The sequence below is a fragment of the Pogona vitticeps genome, chromosome 3 (genome assembly GCF_051106095.1).
Source record: "Pogona vitticeps strain Pit_001003342236 chromosome 3, PviZW2.1, whole genome shotgun sequence".
NCBI lineage: Eukaryota > Metazoa > Chordata > Lepidosauria > Squamata > Agamidae > Pogona > Pogona vitticeps.
The window spans coordinates 24327116-24342500 of NC_135785.1; the positions used below are offsets into that span (position 1 = coordinate 24327116).

At 38.2% G+C, this 15385-nt stretch overlaps 1 protein-coding gene across 3 annotated transcripts in view; it reads right to left on the reverse strand.

Moving 5' to 3' along the window:
• Positions 1–15385, reverse strand: part of RSRC1 (arginine and serine rich coiled-coil 1) — a 293774-nt gene that overhangs the window by 31851 nt on the left and 246538 nt on the right. For all 3 annotated transcript variants that reach the window (XM_020791821.3, XM_020791819.3, XM_078389054.1), the window contains one exon: positions 14782–14850. In XM_020791821.3, coding sequence (XP_020647480.1) covers positions 14782–14850 — 69 coding nt within the window. The remainder of the gene's footprint in view (positions 1–14781; positions 14851–15385) is intronic.

Genomic DNA, 15385 nt, shown 5'->3' on the forward strand with positions numbered 1-15385 from the left:
CTTCTCCTCCACCAGTTGCAGCTGGCGACATATATGGGTGGCCTTATCTCCCCACTTCCCCTAGTTAGCAGCTTTCTCCAGCACCTTGCTTCAAACTATGTCTGGGATGGTGTTTCTCCATTCTTCCTCTCCACATTTAGCAGTGGTAGAAGGGGATCTTGCTATTTTGCTACTACTGCCACCTTCTCCTATGGCAGGAGATGGAAAAATAACTCCTTGACCTGTCGAGTGTGTTGCTGGTAAGAAGGACAGCACATTTCTTCCTGCCTGAAGTACCAGAAGAGCTTTGTTGTTGTTTAGTCATTAAGTCGTGTTTGACTCTTCATGACCCCTGAACTAGAGCATGCCAGGCCCTCCCTATTTCAGACATGTAACTTTATATACTGTACCATACATACCATCAGCATTCTGAAAAGGTTCACATTGCATGCTTTTTCTCAATATGTAAATCAACTCTATATAAAAACAGGACTATAACAAAATGTTGTAGTGCAGAATTCTAGCCAGCCATTCTTCCTTCCTACCATCCTCTGTTTTCCACACTCCATTATAAGCCAAAGCATCATCTGCATGCCGACTATACTACATCCTCACTGGGCTATTTTATGAATGCCTACCCACTCCACTTAAGAGTTATTTCCCAAAGGTTTTCCTTGGGGGCGGAGTATTGCAAACAAAGACTTTCTTCAAACTGCCAATACCTCTCTTGTGGGCACAGGTGATATTATTTGGCTTCTAAATAAGAGATATTTTGAGAAGGTCTCTATTAGTATATTGAGGTGTAGAGGTTTGTGATGCAGTATTTTGGTCAGTATCAGAAGATTTTTTTAAATGGCAAATTGTATTTTTGGAGATCACATTGTATCATCTGAGTGAAAAATATTTTCAGAAGTCAGACAATATTGGGATTGTTTTCCAGTGTCTGGAGAAACGCAAACATTTGACTCCAGTGCTTAGAGGTTGCTCACCTATGAGTTAGGGCAACAAATCCAGTCATCACCCCCATGCCCCGAGACTGCCAATGTATTAAAAAAAAGCAAACATACCTGAACACATGCATGCAAGCACACCATCATTAATCCCTATACCTGCTTATTGCTGTTTCCCTCCAGTCTTTGGATTCCATACACAGACTGAGGCACAATATCTACTACTCAGTACTATTTAGAAGTATGGATGTCCCACCTATGCTGTAACAACTGATATGGAATTCTCCTGCATACTCTGTACATTTAAAGAGAAAGCGGGGTGGGGAATGTGCATATTACTCTCTTGAATAAAGAGCAGGCATACTGTCTTATCCAGTCTAACTGCCAGCCTAGCCAATCCCCCAGGAAAACAAATGCAAAAATCGAGACATACCATGATAGAAACTATATTTAAACTACCAGAAGCTGCAGTGATTTCACAGAAACTTGCAAGCAGCCCCAGGAAATGTTTTGTGAATAAATGTAAACAGCAGGAATGTGCTGCACTGTTCATAGAAAGCAACAGTCTGCCCCTGCTGATATACCGCTTCTTTATATGTAGGATTTCATTTATTTCTTTTGAAAGAAGATTTATTTAATTTATTTATTTAATATATTTTTGAAAAGGATCCAAAGTGGCTTAAACAATGAAAGACAAGTTGAAAACAATGAGTATACAATGGTGGTTAACATCATTAAAAGACAATATTTAAAACTACGAACAATAAGTTAAGATGAATTTTACATCATTAACAGGCAATATTAAGGCAAAGATCAATGTTTACAAAGAAGTATACAATTAAAAAAAAACCCACTCTGAGAAATGGAAAACACAAAAGTTGAAAACACTAATAATACTAAAAATCCAATCAAATCAGCAATGCACAGCAATCTATCTAAAAATCAGACACAGGTAGCTAGTTACTGACGGAAGATTTGCATGAAGAGAAAGGTCTTTCTCTAATTGTGGAAGGACAGCAAGGATGGGGCAGTCTGTCCTCCGGTGGGAGCAATCAGGGAGCAGCAACAGAAAAGGCTCTCTCCTGACTCCCCATCAGACGCACCTGTGAAGGTGGCAGTATGGAGAGAAAGGCCTCTTCTGATTATCTTAACAATCGGGCAGGCTCATGATGGGAGATACAGTCTTTGAGATAGCTTGGAACCAGGTCGTTCAGGGCTTTGTAGGTTAATACCAGCACTTTGAAATGGTAACTGATCAGCAGCCAGTGGAGCTGTTGTAATGGGGGTGTTATGTGATCCCTGTAACAAGCCCCCACAATCAATCTGGCTGCTGCATTTAGGACCTACTGAAGTTTCGGGAGCCTCACATAGAGCATGTTACACTAATCCAGTCAGAAAGTAACTTGGGTGTGTATCACAGTGGCCGGCTCAGAGCTCTCAGGAAACAGATGTAGCTGGCGCACTAGTTTTAATTGTGCAAATGCACTCCTGGCCACTGCCACAATCTGGGCATTCAGGCTCAGGGCTGAATCCAGGAGCACCTCCAAGCATTGGACTAAACAGTTCCCTACTTTAAAAGGGTTGTGACAATGAACAAGAGATTTTTTTAAAATTATTATTATAAAAACCACAATGGCATAAGCACTGATTGTTACTACAATGTCCACTTAGTCCAGCTAGAAGATAAAGAAGACCTCCAAAAGATTTCTTTTGGTGATGACTAAGTTGCCTGTTGATGGTATAGGATAAGCTATAATTGTACAGCTTTGAAATAGCAACATTTACAGAATTTAGTACCTAATTTAAAATTACAGTTCTCTTCTCTGAAGGACAATTTGTCCAATGTTCCTCTTCTTTTCAGCCACTCTTTCTTTCTGCTCACGTGGACTTTATTCTGAAGCCTATTCAATATGATGTTTTCCAAGCATGTACCACATGAATTGTTCATATAAATGGAGCAAATTAAACTGTCTGCACACATATCCTATCACATTTGTAGCCCTGATTTCTCTCCTTAACACGTGGCCAAGACACCGTATTATCTCCCTGCAGAGGTTGACCTCAGGATATTAGATTCTGCCACACAGCTCCTTGTACTAAACTGAGGGGAAACACTTAATCACCTCTGCCTTTTCAGGGAAAAATCAACTTTAAATTTGCCATGATGAAAAATCAATAAAGCAGTAATTGCTTGGCTTATCATTGTGTGAAGAAACAAATTGGGAAGCGAAGCTTACCATCCACACAGATTTCACTGAAACACGTGGAGTTTCAGGATCACTAAACTAGAAAAGGGAAAGGTCTCAGAGTGATAATTAAATCTACTCATGCTGATTTTCTGCCAAATTTATTTCCCCAGTGTATATAAAATGTTTCACTGCTTACTAGCTAGGCATAACTAATCAATTCAACACTGGGCCAACACACATGAAATACTGAAATGCAAATTCAGAAATGAAGGCATCAGAACAACATTCCTTTAAGCATCAGTCAATTTTATTTCACAAATTCAGAGGAACCAGTCTTTATTTAGCTCTATTCCTTTGATATTTAAGATTAGGTTTACAAATGTCTTTTTCTTATAATCCACTCTAAATCTTTTATGTACTGATTCATTCCAGGTACCAAAATAGTGCTATAAATGTCAGATATTTTAATCATTCTCCGCTTCACATTTTCCATACTGTATGATTTCATCACCATTTTAATAAATCAAGAAATCGTTTAATTGTATTATGTGTGATATATTAAAACCAAGCATTTACATATATCATAGCAGTAATCCCAAAAGCTTGATTTTAATATGGAAAGGTCCATGCTCTTCCTCAGCAGTATTTATATTGCACCCTATCACAGTATAATTGTGACTTGCATATTTCATTTAGTTTTGAGTTTGGCTTACTAGGTCTAGAGTTTAAAGAAAATGAAGCCTGTCAATAAAGGTATTATAAATCCTGATACCAACATAAATAAAATCCTAATTCCAATGTCACTTTTATTAGTCCCAAATTAAAACACCCACTGCTATGGCAAACATTTTGTAAAAGTGATGTCTTCTTATTAATAGGCCTAATTTCGTGCAGCAAATTAGCATAGGTCCAATGAAAGTGCAAATATATCAGCTCTGTCACATTCAAATTAAGAGGGGGATCTCTCATGCCTCCTTTCCTTTACTACAAAAATTATTTTTGTGAGAGAGTCCTTCAACTGGCTATGGGGACTGTGGTAATTAATACATTTAAAGTAGCACAAGCCCCTTAGTCTCTAATCTGTAGCTCAGGTCAGCTGTCTGTAGATTCTAATTTGTCCTCCATTTGTATTCATGACAGCAAAGTACTGCATATGTTACAGCAAACCCAGTAGGAGGGTGTAGTGGTGGGCATAGAGGTCAAATAATTTGATTTTTTAGCAGATTACATGTAACATCCAACATCTAATCTCACACCTGATTTGGCAATAAAATTACAATAAAAGTAATGTTAAGACACCATTACTAAGGGGCAGATTTTTTAAAAAAACCCTTCAAGAACAGAAAAACAATATATTTATTTATATCACAGATGATGATACCTACAGAGTATTCCTCTTACAAGTAGAGGAAGGCAAATTTCATTTTATTTTAAAATACATTATTGCAAGTTACAGGATGAAAAATAAATCCTGACAATTCAAAGAATTACTCATTTCTATTATATTTCTGCTTGACTAGTAGTTTTTGCTGGAAGCAATAATTGCATAATGTATACATTCAAATAAAATACTGCCAGTTGGCAAAGTTATGCAGTAAGTTGAAAAATACCAGACAGCACATATACTTCATTTTTCTCTCAGAGGTTAACTTACAGCTACGACAAAAGTAGCCACCAGTAGTTTATGCTATCTAATTTTTGCTTTTTCTGTATGGAGCCATAAACTATTCTTCCATGCAAATGTTAGTGAATCATTGTGACTGAGAAGATATGTTTGTTTCCAGTGTGGATTTCAATTCAAATTATTCTTCAAATAAATTATTCCAATAGAATTTTTGATGTTGAGAATGTATTTGGGAAAATTTCTTACAAAAATCAATAACCCCCTTTCTCAAATAAAGGAAGCTTAAATCTTTTTGCCATGTCCACTAATGGTGGGTTTTGTTGTAAGCTTCCCAGGCCAAAGGTGAAGGATTCCTCTAAGGAAAGGACTACATCTTAGTGATGAAGAACAAACATGGTTTGAATGCAGAAGATGCCAGATTCTATCTCCTTCATCTCAAAGTGGGGTTTGAATAGTCCTATCTGAAAGTCACTACCAGTCGTCATAAAGAATTCTGAGCCAGGTGGACCAATAATCTGATTTAAGATGAAGCATTTTTATTCATGCCAGAGGGGTGTTGGTTTTTCAAAACATATTACTCTAGTTTCCAGCGCTCTACGTGGGGCTTCCTTTGAAGCTGATGCGGAAACTTCAAGTGGTGCAGAATGCGGCGGCCAGAATCCTTACTGGAATGAGAAAATATCAACATATCTCTCCTACTCTGGCCATGCTGCACTGGCTGCCCATCCGTTTCCGCATTGACTTCAAAGTGTTAATGCTTACATATAAAGCCCTAAACGGTTTAGGACCTCGATACTTGGCGGAACGCTTACTCCCAACTAGCTCTACCCGTGTCACCCGTGCGAGCCAGGAGGTGAGGCTGAGGAGCCTGACGCCGAGGGAGGCCCGGAAGGAAAGAACTAGAAACCGGGCCTTCTCAGCGGTGTCTCCTCGCCTCTGGAATAACCTACCTCCGAAGATTCGCGCTTCACCCTCGCTGGGTACTTTTAAGAACCAACTAAAAATGTGGATGTATAGGCAGGCCTTCCCTTCCAATTAATTCCTGTCCTCTTTCCTTTTCCCCCCTCTTTATTTGATTTATTTTGTATTTTTCCCATTGCAAAATCATTTAATTAATTAATTGTTATAAATTTTTCTTGAACCTGTCATGTTTTATGTTCTAAGCCGCCTAGAGTGGTCGAAATGACTAGATAGGCGGGGTATAAATAAATAAATAAATAAATAAATAAATAAATAAATAAATAAATAAATAAATAAATAAAAATAATAATAATAATAATAATAATAATAATAATAATAATAATAATAATAATAATAATAATAATAATAATAATAATAATAATAATAAAGCTTTATTTTTATTCTACCAAAACACCACAATAGGAGGGGTGAATAACTCACCTGCATCCTCAGTTTACTAACAGTATCAGTTATCTTATTATTCCCCTGGCCCCACCTTCATAGCTGTAGAATCCTAGCATATATACACCTTTCCCTCGGTGCTGTCCAACTGCTCTATGCTAAACCTCTCACAGAAGCCCCAGGAAGGGTACAAATGACTCAATACAACAAGCATTATTTTTCCTTGTCCCTTAAAGCGTTTTCTCTGATGGAAAACCAAAGCCTTAAACCTGTCATTAAACGAAAGTGGGATGGAGGAGGGAAATAAAGTACGCATCTCTATTATTTCCTAATTAGGCTGATAGCACTTCGGGGGTGCGTGTGTAATAGGGTGGGAAAGAATGAGAATAAATGAATGAGTGAAAAGAGGCAGGGAAATCATAATTTATTTTAGTACTTGCTGCCCAAGCCAAATCACATATTTCTCATGTCCCATGTAATTTTTTCCTCAAATCAAATGGTTTAGAAGAAGTTTGGAATTTTATCCTCTATTTATAAGTTAACAGAGCTCAAGCTTCATAAACACTGAACAAAGGAGATCACTTTTGCATCATACAAATTGCACTGGGATCTTAATACAGTGGTGCCTCGCAAGACGAGCGCTTCATTTAACGATGAAATCGCATAACGAAGAAGTTTTTGCTATCGCAAAAGCAATCGCAAAAGGATGTTTCCTATGGTTTTTTTTCGCTTTGTGATGATCGGTTACCTGCTTCGCTAACCGATTATCGCAAAACGAAGATTTTCACACAGCTGATTGGCGGTTTCAAAATGGCCGCCCAGTTAAAAAAATGGCCGCCCGCTGTTTTCTGGGACGGATTCCTCGCTGCACAGACACCGAAAATGACCGCGCTATGGAGGAGCTTCGCTGGACAGTGAGTTTCAAGCTCATAGGAACGCATTAATCGGGTTTTAATGCGTTTCTATGAGCTTTTTAAAATCGCTTTACGATGTTTTCGTTCTACAGCGATTTCGCTGGAACGAATTAACATCGTAATGCGATGCACCACTGTATATTTCGATATAACGTCTAACATGAAAGCAACCATACTTGAAAGTGCTTAATCACAAGCTGTGTATTATTGAGATGACAGGGTAAGTTAGAGAAAGTTGCATTCCACTTTGAAGTTAGGATGTCTGGAAAGCACATTTTGAGGTACCAAGTTCTCCTTTCACACAATGCTCTTTTAAATGCCTTTTAAAAGGCCAATTTAGCTTCAAGTCAAAATAAAAACTACAAAAAACTTTATTCTGTTGCCTTGAAAGTTTGAAAGAATATCACTGCTGAGGTAGCAGAGATACTGTCCTACTCACTTACTAGCTGCTTCAGCACTAGAGGCATTGGCCCAGAAGTGGCACTAGCTTAAGTAGTTTTATCTTTTGCCACTCTGGACACTGCTAAATTTGAGAAAAACATACGCCTATTAGAATACATATACACAGTGCATCATGATAACATAATTAGAAGATTAACATAAAAGAAAAAAATCCTTCTGATGTAATGAGTGCCCAGTGAGCTTTGAAGTTAAAGAAAAAAAGCTTCAACCGTTTTTGAACAGATCATTAAACTGAAAAGTTTATGAAATTTGAACATGTACAGTCACCTCTACTTAAGATCATAAAAATAAAATAAAATTATTAGTTTAAGATCTGTGAGGCTAATTATGTTTTATATTTTCAGTTTTGCAATGCACATTAGAAAAGTTCAGAATACAGCGTCATTCAATTGCCTATGTAGACACCTAGTTAGAACAAACCTGAGTCATCCAAAGGCACAGTTTAACCATACTTACCTAAAGTGTATGGAGAACAGCGAAACTTCAGAAAGGAGATTGGTATGGCATGTAGGATTACTAGAGGCAGAAAAGCTATCTGCTCTTGCAAACCTCTATTTCTGTTGGCACAGAGAGAACATTCCCCTACCTACTGATCCCCAACTTTTCAGACCGTGTTCAGCCTTTATTCAAGAGTGTGTGTAAATAGCAAATACTAGGGCAACTATACATGTACACAAACATAATAAATCCTGAATTAATATTTCATAATGAATCCCGATTTAACAATTAAGAAATATTGTTCTTGGCTGGCAGCTTTCTGATGAAGCAAGGCTGATGAGGTGCCAAAACACCTACAACTCAACATTCTATGCTATACTGCAGAAATGTTGGCCACTATTATGACTATATGTGCCACAGATTCCATTTTCAGACTTTTCTACTAATTCTTATGTCAAATTCTCATTTTGTGTACATTCTGCAAATATTTTAGCCATGGGGGAGATAGTCTTTGCGCGCACGCACGCACACGTGCACATGCACACACTGCTGCTTAATCCTAGGTTGTTAAAGCGGGGGAGGGAAAACAACCTTCCAGGAGCTGATCTTGGATAAGCATGCTGACCTGGCTTCTAATACTGAGAGCAGATAGGAAGCTGGTTGTCTGTGTGCATAATCTCACTCAGCTTTGTCCATCAGGTTTCTCTGTGTAGCAGCAGGCAAGACTTGGGGAGTGAGGGGGCAATAGTCTACTGTGATCCTGCCCCCCTCACTAGATGTATTTTCCAGGTCTGAGAGCTTATATTTGAAAGTATAAGTTTGGGCAGAACAGGGATTCTGTTGGTGTACAGACAATCCTTTTCTGAATTGGCTGAGCTGGTCTTCAGAAGGCATTGGAGCCCCCATGGCTTAAGCTAGGGGACTTCAACGTCCATGGTAATCCAGTTTTGTTAGAAGTGATGCTGGACTTTATGTCCTCTATTATATCCATGGGTCTGTCCCAAATGATATATGGCCCCAGCCATTCCACAGGGCACACTTCAGACCTGGTTTGTATTTGGGATGTGTTGGTGATCAGGGTGAACTCTCTATGGATCTGTTGTTCATTATTTTGAGAGATCACTATTTTGTGGGGTTTAGAGTCACTGGAGCTCAGAGTCTTTGCAAAGGCAGGGGACCTTTTAAAGAAGTATGTCTCAGGAGACTGATGGATCCAAATGGTTTCCTGATGGTTATTAGGGAGTTTCCTGTTGCCTTGGCATGTGATCCTGTCGAAAGCTTGGTTCACTTCTGGAATGAGGAAATGTGCAGCAGAGAAGACACAATCACTCTTAAATGTCCTTTCACATGAAGTGGAGCCATATTGTTCCCCTGGTTTACTGTGGAGCTAGGGTTGAGAAACAAGTGGAAAGGAGACTACTGTGAGGATGGTGGAAAACGTGGAGCAGATCCTACTGAGCATGGGATAGAGCCCACTGGAAGGCATGCTACATGGAAATGGTGGCATTGAAGAAGTAATTGTTCTTTGCCATCACTGTGTCCACAAAGAGTAATCCAGTCTTTTAAATGGTCAAGGGCCTATTCTGTGTTGATTCAGAAGTACAAAACAGAGACCACTTAACTTCGGTTGTGGAGAATTTACAGGACACTTTGCAAGCAAAATTGCTTGGGTATGCTCTGACATGGATGTTGTAGTTGATACGGATCCAGTGTATGTAACTTTGGCCCCTGCTTGTCCTGTCTTAATGGATAAGGATGGGTTACTTGCCTGTAACTGCAGTTCTTTAAGTGGTTATTTTGTGAATTAGGTGAACTGCTGGACAGCTCAGGAGTTCAAAGATCTGGCTGTGGAGCCAAAGGTTGAGTATTCAATTCCCCACTGAACCTCTTCAATAGGAGCTGGACTGATTATGCATTCCACCTCTGCAATTCTAAGATGATGATGAATTCACACATTCGCTTTTTTTCACAAAAGACCATGAAGAAGTTTCAGTTTTTGCAGCATTAGGATGTGCACCAGACCAGTGGACAGGTGAAAGCCACCACATGTGTATAGGGCACTTATAAAAGCTATTAGAGGGAACTGGTGAAAGGGTAGGAAGAGTGTGAATGCTTCCTTGCAGCAGAGTAGGATCTCAGCACATTAAAATGACATGACAGTAAGACAATTGCTGAAAAAGCCCTCTTTGAATCCCAGGGGATTGGATAAAAACTGGCTAGTGTCAAATGTTCCATTCCATTCCATTTAAAGGCATTTAAGTTATCAGAGCATATGGTGGCTTCTCAGCTCTAAAAGCTCCTCAGTAAGACAAATTATCTAGATTAAACTGACTCTGGCTTCAGGTCTGGTTATGAGATGGAGACTGTCTTGGGCACTTTGGTGAATGGCTTATGCTAGGAACTGAGCAGATGGAATGTTTCCCTCCTGGTTCTGCTGGGCCTCTCAGTGGTTTTCAGTACCATTGACCACAGTATCCTTCTGGGCTGGAACTGGAAGCACTGTTGTACAGGGGCTACAGCCGTTCCTCAAGGTGAGAATTCAGAAGGCGGTACCGGAAGACTCATGTTCATTGTCCTGGCTATCGACCTGAGGTATCATTCAGAGTTCTGTTTTGTTCCCCATACTATTTTATACATTAAACCACTGGGAGAAGCTTTCTGGAGTTTGGGGGTTCAGTACCATCAATTTGCAGATGACACCCAACTCTATCTCTTCCTTCCATCTAATTCTAGGGCAGCTGTTTCAGTTCTAAATTGGTGTCTGGTGTTAGTAATGAAGTGGATGAGAGTGAACACACTGAAGCTTAATCCATACAAGATGGAGGTGCTCCTGGTCAATTGAAAGGTAGATCAAGAAAAAGGGTTTCAATCTTTGCTTGATGGGTTTTGTTTCCTGCAAAAACACAGTTTCGCAGCTTGGATGTGGTCCTTGATTTGTCCCTGAGCCTGGATGCCTAGTCTCAGGGTGACAAGGAGTACATTTGCACAGATAAAATTAGTGCTATGGTCCTTCCTAAAGATGTCTAATAAGGCCATGATGTTTTGATTACTGTAATACACACTACATGGGTTTGTAGGTTCAAAAAATTCAGCAGGTCCAAAATGCTGCATCCAGATAGTTAACTGGAGTCGGTTACAAGAATCACAGAACTCTTCAAATATAGCAGCTCCAGTGGCTTCTGGTCCATTTCCAGGAACAATTCTAACTACTGGGTTTGACCTAAACAACCTGGATCCAACTACATGAAAGACTTCAACTTCCTTTATAAACCTGCCTAGGTTTAAAACAATCAGAAGAGGCCTTTCTCTTGACCCCTCCACCCTCACAGATGATTTTGGTGAGAACATATCATTATTTCAACAAATTTCTGGTCTTGAAGAGTGTCCTGTGTTACATGTTCTTGTTTTCTACTAGAATTAACCTAGAAGTCATGAGTTCTTTTATTAAATCATCCACTGCCTCCCACGTTTCCTAACATTACTGTATTCCCAGTAACTCTTGTCTTTGCATGATATCTCCCAAGTACAGTATCCTCAGTTTACCTATTTTAGTTTGTAGTGAGAATACAGGTTTGATTTGTTCTAAAATGCATTTTCTGGCAGTCCATAGTATCTCTAAAGCTCCCTTCCAGCACCACATTGCAGATGAACTGTTCCCTCCCCCTCCCCCCAGTCAGCTTTCTTCATTATTTAACTCACACCCGTACACGGCAATTGGGAATACCATAGTGTGGATCATCTTGATCTTCAGCAGCACATTCTTACACTTGAGAATCTTTTAAAGGTCCATTACATTTCTCCTACCAAGTCCTAGACTTCTGCCAATTCATTAGTTCATGTTTGATGACTGGACTGAGGCACAGAAAATCGATAACAATTACAGATTCTCACTGACAATATGAAAATGGTATAAAGTTATTCAATAGGAAAATCAAATTTTGTGGCACATCCATTTCTTTTAAGATGCTTCATAGCTTTTCCAGATTTACAGAGCCAAGGCTTTAAAGTAACCTATAAAGCAGCAATTGATTTTCTTCTGAAATTCTTTTATATATCCCACTATTCAGTATATTTAGTATATATTTGCAATATTATCTCTAGTGTCCCTTTTATTTTCTGAAACCAGCTTGGACATGTGATATTTCTTGCTCCATGGCAAAACTCTTTGTTTTAAAAACGTGAACATCATTTATCTTGCATGCAACATTAATGTGATGGTCTAATAGTTGCTGCAATCTTTGGTATCTCCTTGGGGCTGAAATATATATTGAACAATCTATGGGCCATTGTTTTGTCCATATTTGTGAGTACAGTGGTGCCCCGCATAGCGAGGTTAATCCGTTCCGGATTAACCATCGCTATGGGGAAATATCGCTATACGGAACGAAAAATGCCATAGGAACGCATTAAACTTCGTTTAATGTGTTCCAATGGCTTCTAAACTCACTGTTAAGCGATGTTTCCTCATAGCGCCACCATTTTCGCGCCCTCGGTAAGCGAGGGCAGGGCGCGAAAATGGTTGTGGCGACCATTTTGGGTCGTCCAGCGGCCATTTTGGAACTGCTGAACAGCTGATTTCCCGACATCACAATGCGAAGATCGGTAAGCGAAATGCTTACCGATCGTCGCAATGCAATTTCTGGCCATAGAGACCATAGGTATGCGATCGCATTAGCAATCTCAAAAAAGAGATCGCTATGCGAATTCGTCGTTATACGGTGCACTCGTTATGCGAGGCACCACTGTACATTCTTGTTAGAATTTTGATAGATTTAGTCTCTGCAGCTTGAAATACTATGGAATGGTATTCCATTTATTCCTAAAGATTCCCCTCCCTATATAATTTGGCAGCAGCTTCCATTTTGCTTTCTGAAACTGCAGGTTCTTCATCAAAGGATTCCCTTTTGGAAAACATAATCTGTCATCCCTGCCATTTCTTCTATATACAGTAGTTTTTAAATACACTGCTTCCATCTTCTCCTTATTTTATCCGGATCAGATAACATATTTCCCTGTTGATCATTCAGCAGCCTATCAGAGTTTAGATTTTCTTTTGATTTCTTGGATCTCATGGAAAGGCTCTTTTGCTTACTCTCCTCCCTTTTTGTTTGCTTCTTTTTCTTTGCAGTTATTATTACAATTGCTTTCTTTGTCCCTACATCCCAGTCACTGAACAATTGCATATAGGATGCTGACTTTTCATGTTCCAACTATTAGTTTTGCTTCTTGTTTGTTGTCAGCGATTTTAAATGTTTCATCAGTCATCAATTTAGGCTTTTCTTTTCTTTTGACTACAAAAGTTCTCCCCCCCCCCTTTTCCCTCTTTTCTTGGCGTTTTCCCTTGATAACATTCCAAACATTCTGTTTCAATCCAAACTTCTTCAGGTTTGTAGTCAGCTGGACTTAGTAAAACAATTTTTTTAAATAAAACATTTATGTTCTTCAGGGATGTTTTTAAAGTTCTATTTTGGCACAATGTTTGTTTTACAGCTCTTCATCTGTATTCTCATTTTAAATATTAACATTGTATGTTCTACAGTGTGTTCTTGGTCCTGTTTCTGTGTATAAAATAGAACTTCTTTATCTTCTGCCTCCAATTATATAATCTATTTGAGTTCCATATTAGCCATCTGATAACAATATTAGCTGTGGGTCTGATGGCAATTTTAATTGTATTTTAATTGTATTTTAATTATTTTATCTTTTACTGCATTGAAGTTTAATTGTTGTAAGCTGCCCAGAGACCTCTGGGTAGTGTGGGCGGCATATAAATCAAATAAATAAATAAATAAATAAATAAATAAATAAATAAATAAATAAATATGTATACAATCATCTGTCAGATTGCCTGAAGTATGTCCTTGTAATAAAGAAATTGTTGCTTTACAGAATTCATTAAGTCACTCCCTTGCTTCCTTTTTGATTCCTTAGCCAAATTCTCTGATAATGTTTGTTTCTGATGTATGTTTTAATTTCATATTCCAGTCCTCCATGACTATCAACACATCTTGTTTTGACGCATAATCAATTTGTTCTTGCATACTTGCATAAAAGCTGTCAATTTCTTCTTCAGCACCTGTAGCTGAAGCATAGACTTGAGCCAGGGTTATGTGAGCAGGCTTCCCATGAAGCCTGACTAACATTAGTAGATCAGACTTTGCATTATAGCCTTTAACTACATGTGCTATGTCTTCTTTTGTTATTAGAACTACACATTTTTTTCTGAACTTGTTTTTTCTAGAGTAAAACATTTAATTATTAGCTGAATGAAAATGTCCTATTGCAGTCCACTTTAGTTTACCATGTTTAAATGTTCCATTTTTGTGTTGTGATTTCAAGCTTACTTTGATTAATACTTGTCACACTTCTTGCTCCAATTATATGTCTCATGCACCTTTTGTTTTTGTATACCAAATTTTCTGGGGTATGTGAAAATGCCTAAGATATAAAATGTGGCACAGTAGAGGACTATTTTGAGATTTCTATCTTAAGGAAAAGAGGCACAAATTAGATGGGGTTTTAAAAAAACGATTCTAGTATTTTCTATAGTATATGCACTAAATTTCATGTCTCTAGTTGATTAGAAAGAATTCTCAGTGTGGTGGACTAGGATTCTGGAAGACAAGGTTCAAATCCCCACTCAGTCATGAAAACTGTCTGGGGGAAAGGAACTGGTAAAACCACTCCTTAAATATCTCACTTACCTTGAAAACCTTATTAAATCTCTATAAGTCAGTTCTGACTTGATGATACAGAACCCCCCCACACTCACACTTCATTAGAAATATTATAACAATTTTGATATAACAAATAAATCTATGCTTTTAGTAAAGCTAGTTAATTTAGAAAGATAAATTAGTTACCTTCTTCCTTTTTCTTTTTTGCTTCTTCTTCACTTCTCTCTTTAGCTTTTAATGCTTCATCAGCTTTAGCTAAAAATTAATAAAATGGTGATTAGTTTTGAAATTATTATTTTTGGTAAAATAATATTTTCTAATGGACCTTGCCTCTTCAGTCACAGTAAACAGCATCTTTGAAAGAAGTAATTTGGCAGCTTTAGTCGAAGTATATTACTGTATTTCAGAATATGTCACAGAGGAAAGCTAAAATTCCAAAAAAATAAAACACATATCTGTATGGGTTAAATTATCACATCTGGAACCCAAGATCTGGTTGGCAGATATTAAGTGGAATTGAGAATATCAGAATTCACATTCTTTATGGTTTCGAAAGGGCACGAAGCAGAATAAGACTCTAAACAGGTTTCTGCACAGGGAAAAGGCATTTCTTCCTTCCAGACTAGACCAAAAAAAGACAGTACCACTCCAAGATGAGCCGTCCTAAGAAAGGTAACAAATATTCTCTGTAATACCTTCCTTCCAAAAGCAAACAAATGGCTTTATAATGATTTTGAAAGTACTGAGAGAGACATACATTGAAACTCTATAGGTCTATTAATGGATGTCT